Source organism: Talpa europaea, assembly GCF_964194135.1.
Source record: "Talpa europaea genome assembly, chromosome: 4".
NCBI classification, from domain to species: Eukaryota; Metazoa; Chordata; class Mammalia; order Eulipotyphla; family Talpidae; genus Talpa; species Talpa europaea.
In genome coordinates this window covers 101673990-101681631 of record NC_140070.1, presented here as the reverse complement: position 1 = coordinate 101681631, position 7642 = coordinate 101673990, and the positions used below count along the sequence as shown (strand labels likewise).

Below are 7642 nucleotides of genomic sequence, written 5' to 3'. Positions count from 1 at the left end.
TTTCAAATGCTGAGCATCCAAAAATTAACTCTGTAATGATATTCAGCACACATAATAATTGTTGAATAAAGTTGTTAGAGTGTATATTTCTTAGGCACAGGGCTTCAGTCTGTCTGACGGTTGTAAAAGCACATAGAACAATGCTCGATTCATAGTAGACGCTCATTTGTTGAATAGTTGAATGAATGACCATGAATCTGTTTCTTCAATAAACCATGAGCTTTACAAAGTAGGAATTCTACAATGTCCAACAAATGTTTAATGAATTGAGGTAATACTAAGAAAAATACTAAGAAAAGGATTTAATGATTGATAGATTTATTTAAACAGTAATACATATAGTTATCATTGTCAGACTTAATATGAGATTGTAAATGTTCGATCCAATTTTCCTTCCTGGATAAGTTTTTCTTTCTTATCCTGTAAAGATAAAAAAAAAAAAAAAAAAACATTAAAAACAAAATATCTGGCATAACCCATGGTACAACTCTGAAACAGGAATGAAATACTCCAAACCTAATTCCAATCTCCCTTTGTCTAAAACCTAGAGTATGAGTGAGAAGCAGTAGTCTAAAGCAACAAAGGGACAATAAAAAAAAAAAAAAATTCCCATTAAAAAATCTTACCCAGGGTGGGGGGCGGGGAGGGGAGGGATTGGAGTCAAAATAAGAGGGTTGCAATTGTATGGGGAATATAAAAATAAAATTTATTTTAAAAAAAATAAATCTTACCCACATTTTAGTAAGTAGAATTACATTACACAACTAAAAATTACACATTGAAAGCAAAATGCAAACACCTTCTGTAGTTTCTTTCTGTTAAGCAGATAACTTATCTGCAAATAAAATTATGTATGCATCAACAGGAGACTGGTGTCAGTGAAATGGCAGAGCAAGATGGGCAGACTCCAGTTTAGATGGCCTGTGCATTGGAGCTGGGGGTCCAGTACCAGAGTGGTCTTGTGTCAAAGATTAGTGTGGCTTTCTGTGCAATCTCCGACCTATGATGGCAGTTATTCCCATCACAAAGCTGCTTTTGCTTTTCAGTTAGGGCATTAATAAATGTTAACATTAATTCACAAAATGTGACCAACATAACTAGAACTCATAAAGAGAGAATATAGTGAATATGTATTCTGTTAAAATGTAACCCAATAAACAACTCTTTAAAACAAATGAACTAAGAAAATATAAAAATTTGCAAAGATAGTATCTAGAGGTTAATCAGAAAAATTTAACTTCTGCACATCTTCTAATGAGAAAAAGGAAATGAACTCTTTTTTAAAGATTTATTTATTTATACAAGTACTGGGGTACAGGCCAGAAGTGCGGGAGGGTGAGAGAATTCAGCAGAGACAGAGCAGGGAGCAGAACAGGGAGAAGGACCAAAGTACACTGCTGAGGGGAACAGCGGGCAAGACAGGAGAGGTCTGCCTCGCCATATGGGAATCTCCCTGGCCGGCTGGGAATCGAATAGGCGCTGCAGAGGCTGTGGACAGCTTCACAGCACTGTGCTCAACCTGCTGTGCCACCGGGGAGACCCCAGGAAATGAACTCTTTAAAGTTATATCTGAATGTTCTTGCTTAACAGTCACAATTTCCTTACATCATATAAACACACCTGGAAAACTCATGGGCTAATTTCAAGTCTTAGAAAATTAAACTGCCCAAATTCAGAACAGTCTTAAATTAAATGTTAAAGAGCCAGAGATGATCACAATTTTTAGCAAAGGTATAAGCTGAAATGATAAAGCAATAAAACCAAACATACCATTGAAACTTTAACTCTTGCTGGACAGGAAAAAAAAGATACTCCTGAACCATATACGGTGTGGTAAATCAATATTACTAATATAAACATAATAAAGTAAAAGAGAGAAACTGAAGAAACTGAAGAAAGTCATGGGGAAGACAAAGGAAAACTGATGCAAACGGTAAGAAAGAGCTTAGTCAGCACGAAGGGAACAGATAACACACAACTACTAAACATCAAATTATAATACTTACTCTGTCAGTTTTCAAAACATAATACCAGAAAAAGAGGGGCCCAATTCCAACCAGAGCTCCTAAGAGGGAGTTCTTGGCAGTGGGTCTGAAGTTGGGATAGATATTTGCTGATCTTGCATGGGTCCAACGCACCAACGCAGGATCTTCCTAAAATTAATGAAAAAAAAAAAGAGTTACAGGAACACATGCAGGGCCACACTGAGAAACAATCATCAGGATTTTGTGGAAGTATGTAGACGATGTCTTTTGTTTTCTTCTACAGTTAAGGGTATTCTGTGATTCTTCCGAAACTGCTTCAGAGACTATCTTTCATTTCTAATATTTGTTGACTTTTGATGAATCTGTTCAAATTCTTCATAATTTAAAAGAACTCTTGCTTCATCTGTCAGCCCTTGATTTATTTAACATTTAAGAACCCTTTTAAAATCTTTTTAAGGTGTCAAAGTCACTTTTTTCCTCTGTGATCATTTTTATCTATCTTCTTTTTTTAGATTGCTTTTAAGGGCACTGTCTTTCGACAGAACCTCACAGTTCTCCCAATGAAGACAAACATTTTTTATGTGCTCTATCATGCTTTGTACTTTGTTGCCAGGACCCTTTAAAAATGTGTCCCCACAATGGTCTTTCCATTGTAGAAATGGTTTCCAAATAAACTGCAGGAAGGTGAAGACAGAGCTAGGTTAACTCTAAATTTTAGCTATTTTTAAGTTGAGCAAAATTATATTTCATGCTAGTAATTTTTAAAGGAAGGTAATCAATCTTCCCCAAGGAAAATTTTTATTTTAATATATTTTTACCAAAAAACTGTGTAAGAATAGTAAATCTAGTGCCTCCCTGGTGGCGCTAGGGGTTGGGACGCAATCTATGAAACTTTCCACAGCCACTGCAGCACAGGTTCGATCCCCCGGCCGGGCCAGGGGGCAACCCAGGGGGCCGACCTCTCCTGGCCTGCCCGCTGCTCCCCTCAGCAGTGTATTTCACTCAATCTGCCTGTTCTACTCCCCACTCTGTCTCTGGTGAATCCTCTCACCCCCCCACACCTCTGGCCTGTGCCCCAGTTCTTGTATGAATAAATAAATAAATCTTAAAAAAAAAAAATAGTAAATCTACCCTGGCACATTATTAAATTTAATTAACTAAATTCCCAAATGACTTTATAAAATTATTTGCTCTAATTAACTAAAAAGTAAAAATAAGCAAAATCAGTTTTAAAACCTTAATACTAAGCTGAGAGGAAAACATTCAAGGTCCTATCGAACACCAAGAAGGCATGATTCGTAGGACTAAAATAATTATACTGATCTCCCACAGTAACATTTTTTTTTAAGATTTATTTATTTATATATACAACAGCTGGGGTGTAGGCTAGAGGTGCAGGAGTGTGAGAGGATTCACCAGAGACAGAGTGGGGAACAGAACAGGCAGATCTACTGAAACATACTGCTGAGGGGAACAGCGGGCAAGTCAGGAGAGGTCTGCTGCACCATGTGGGTTAGCTCCCTGGCTAGGGACCGAACTCATGCTGCAGTGGCTGCTGATAGCTTCACAGTGCTGAGCCTTAACCATTTGTGCCACCAGGGATGCCCTTGCACAGTAACATTTTAAACCAAACCACAAAAACACCTAAGAAGTTAAAGACACAAAATATACATTCAAGGAGGATGTTTGGGTTCACTACTGGTTCTCGTATCTATCCCTTCTGCTATTATATTTGAATGTCTACCCCGTGATAGAATTATCAATCTACCAGTCACCTCTTTATAGCAATCTTGAATATCTACCAGATCTGTGTTCCAGAAACAGACATCTTATTTCATAAATATACCAATTAGTCTCATGATCACAGCTCAATGGGTCCAGTACTATTGTTACTCCCTTGGGAGACAGTTTTTATTCTTTGACACCACTCCACATCCAAAGGACTATTGACAGTATCTGTCATGGTGAACTCTCCCATTTGAAATCATTTCTTCACTTGGGTTCCAAGGCACACACCTGCTTGGCTTTTCTGCTCACTCTCTGGCTATCACCTTAGTGTCTTTTTTTTTTTTTTTTTTTAAAGATTATTTATTATTTATACAAGCACTGGGTACAGTCAGAAGTGCGGGAGGGTGAGAGAATTCACCAGAGCCAGAGCGGGGAGCAGAGCAGGCAGAAGGACCGAAATACACTGCTGAGGGGAGCAGCGGGCGACAGGAGAGGACACCTTAGTGTCTTTTACTTTCTTCCCAACCTCTTAATATCGGAGTTTAAACCTTGCTGATCTTTCTTATCCACATTCACTCTCTTGAAGATCTCCAGGCACGGGACTTTAAATATCCATTTATCGGGCCTCCCCGGTGGCGCAGCAGTTGAGTGCTGGGTTGCGAAGCTGCCCACAGCCTCTGCAGTGCCGGTTCAATCCCTGGCTGCTCCCCGGCCACCGGAGAAGGGTCCCACATGGCGCGCAGACCTCTCCTGCCGCCTGCTGCTCCCCTCAGCAGTGTACTTCGGTCCTTCTGCCTGCTCTGCTCCCCGTTCTGACTCTGGTGAATTCTCTCACCCTCCCATGCTTCTGACTGTACCCAGTGCTTGTATAAATAAATAAATAAATCTTTTTAAAAAATCCATTTATCAATTGATGACTCCCAAACCTGTAACTCGGTCCTAAACGTCTATCCTGAAGGTTAGCAGTTATATCCAACTGTCTACTCAACAGTGACATGTTGTCTAAGAGGCGTATCAAATGTAAGGTATCCTAATATTCCCAATATACCACTGCACCTCCACCCCTTGTCTTCTCACATTCTTCTCTATCTATGGAAGTCAAGTGCATACTTCTAATAGCACATGTCAAAAAAAAACTTGGAGATATCCTTGACCCACCTCTTTTCTTAACAGCCCACATCCATATTGCCAGAATCCTCATTGGCTCTACTTTCCATAAAAACTCAGAACTGATTTCTTACCATCTCCACTTGCACTTATTGTCCCCGCTGTCTAAAATGCTACTTTCTCAGATTGCAGAGTGATTAGGTCTCTCACCTCACTTCGTTAAGGCCTTCCCTGGGCCTATCTAAAATTGCAGCTGCTCCACCTCCTCCTACAACATACATACATCTGTCATCTCCTTTAATTTCTTACCACTTATCACTAACATACTAAATGATTTAATTTTTGAAGTGTTCATTACTTGTCTCTGCCACTGGAAAGAAAGCTCTCTGAGGACAGGAATCTTTGCCTGTTTTTTCCTCCACTGTTGCCTCAGCAGCTAAAACAAGTCCTGGCCTATAATAGAACTGAACAACTGCTTATTGTCTGAATCATTCATTCTTAAAAATTAAGTGAGGAATTTCCATGCACTGATCAGTACATGATTAACTACTGTGTACTCACTTAATAAGTGGAGCAGCTAATAAGGTGTATTACTGTTTTACAAATGACAAAATTGAAATTGCCCTGGGTCATAGAACTGGAAAAAATCTGGAGTTTAAATATTGGTTTTGTCTGACTCAAAGTCTAATTCTTTTTTACTACATTATACTATCTGGCACATTAAATCCAAATGTGTATGTATAAAATAAGTTCTGAGAAAATTCTTCCCAAGTAAACAGGTTCCAGCTGGAGATTGTACAAACAAATGGTTAAGCAGATGCTTTGGGTTATACAGAAGAAAGTTCAAATTCTGTTCTAGTATATTTGCTACAGAGAAGCAAATGATCTAGTTGTCCTTCCCATATTGTCTTCTGATATGTAAAATGGGGATAGTATTAGAGCTTAACTCTCTGAATTGTTGAGATGTTAGAATATTCAAAAAGCCTGGCACACTATAGATTTCCTAAAGATTCCTGTAGAATACTAGTGTAACTACTGGGGGAAATCCTTTTATAGAAATATAACTGACATATTTAATCAGCTCTTGAACACAGAATTATCTAAAAGCATGTTTGCTAACAATAACAGCTATCAGCTTACTGAGCATAAACAGCAATGTCATACAGTTCATCTCATTTAATCTCACAACCAGTCTATAAAAAATGTACTACCATGACCATAAATGAAGATCAGAAAACTAAGGTTCAGATGGGGTTAGGTAAGTTGTCCAAGGTCATAAAGTTTCCCAGGTTGTAGTGTGTTGACTTCTGGTATCAAAACTTCAACAAGATGCAGGGTGTTTGGGTCTTTAAAAGACATGAAACTTAAGAATCACTAATAGACCTACCTGGGAGAAAGCAATATTGCTATGAAGTGTGCACTGAAAGGTGGAAAACAACTTTAATACATACACACGCACGCACACAAACATTTTCGGAATAACCATCACAAGTCAAACATCGAGATGACCAGTCACGTGCTCTATCTTTTAATCCTCATAACAGCCTCCTAAGATGGAACTACTTCATTATCCCTATTTTTCAGGTAGGAAAGCCGAGGCTCAGCAGCAGAGCTGACTAACTTCCTCAAGCTCGCTCAGGCGGGAAGTGATCCGGCCAGGTAAGTCCAGAACCGTCCTTTTTGACTACCTACTCCTTACCCAAGGTCAAAGGGCCAGTGAACTGGCCTGCCCTGTGGGCCTGGACGAGGGATCGTGTCTTAAGACTTTGGTCGGGACCGGTGACTGCGTCGCTGCTGGTCCCTCGCGGGTCCGGGCTGCCCAGACCGAGGGGCCCTCCCGGGCGGTGCCCTCGATTCCCGCCCGGCCGGCCCCCCACTCACGATGAGCACTTGGCGGCTGGGGTCGTTGTACTGAAGCAGGTACTCCCGTTTAAGCCGGGACCTTATCGCCAACCGCTCGGCTTGCGCCTTCCGGGTTTCCGGAGATATGTCGTACTCAGCAGGGTCGAGGGTAGTGGGCAGGGTGGAAAGGCGCGACGGCTCGAACTTGGGGAACGACATCTTGGCACGCCGGCCCACAACTGCGCCTGCGCGGTTCGGAAGCCCGCCCCCTTTAGTCTGACCTTCAGGCTTGGGGAGTGCGCCTGCGCACTCCGAGGGTGGCAGTGAAGGAGTTCCGCCAGGCTTCTAGGCTGCCTTTCCTCACGGTCCCGGCGCCTAGTAGCGATCTGCGCGTGCGTAGTGTGCCTTTCTCCCCTTCCCGGGCCCCACTCTCCCATCTCGTGCTCCTCGCTGCTGCTTCTTAGCAACGGTATCACTATGGACATAGTAGAGGTTATTCTGTGGCGTTGAGCTACTTGGTACAGAGAGCGGGTCCTGGGTTAGCGTGCGTTCATTCCAACCTGTGTGAGCTTGGACAAGTCACTCGACATTTCTGAGTTTTCGCTTCTTTATCCTGGAGATTACGAGCCCTATTCTATCCACCAAGCAAAGTGGTGAGAATTATACGAGATAATGAATAGATGCCAAAGTGCTGTGCAAAACTTAATTCTGTAATCAAGGAAACAATCACGTCTCTGCCGCATCAGCTCCATTATCTTATGTAGAAACATATTTTTCATAGCCCTGAAAAAATGTTCAGTAGGAGAATGACGTTACAAGGGAAGTATAGCCTGACTGACTCTAGTAAGTTGGGAAGGGAAAAGGGGAAATGAGGTATTTGCTGTGAAGTTTGGTTAAAATATTAAAACCTCTTATGGAAAATCCTTAGGGCTTTCCAGATACTAAGGATGAAAACATCCTTAGAGATGTGAAAAATTCTC

At 41.1% G+C, this 7642-nt stretch overlaps 1 protein-coding gene across 1 annotated transcript; it reads right to left on the bottom strand.

Annotated features, from left to right (window-relative positions):
- Positions 1-276: 276 nt before the first annotated feature.
- Positions 277-6881, bottom strand: NDUFB4 (NADH:ubiquinone oxidoreductase subunit B4; the record flags this gene model as incomplete). Its single annotated transcript, XM_084232337.1, has 3 exons — positions 277-420; positions 2007-2153; positions 6702-6881. The coding sequence occupies 3 exons, from the start codon at positions 6879-6881 to the stop codon at positions 358-360; spliced, it is 390 nt and encodes a 129-aa protein (XP_084088463.1). The 3' UTR covers positions 277-357.
- Positions 6882-7642: the final 761 nt, after the last annotated feature.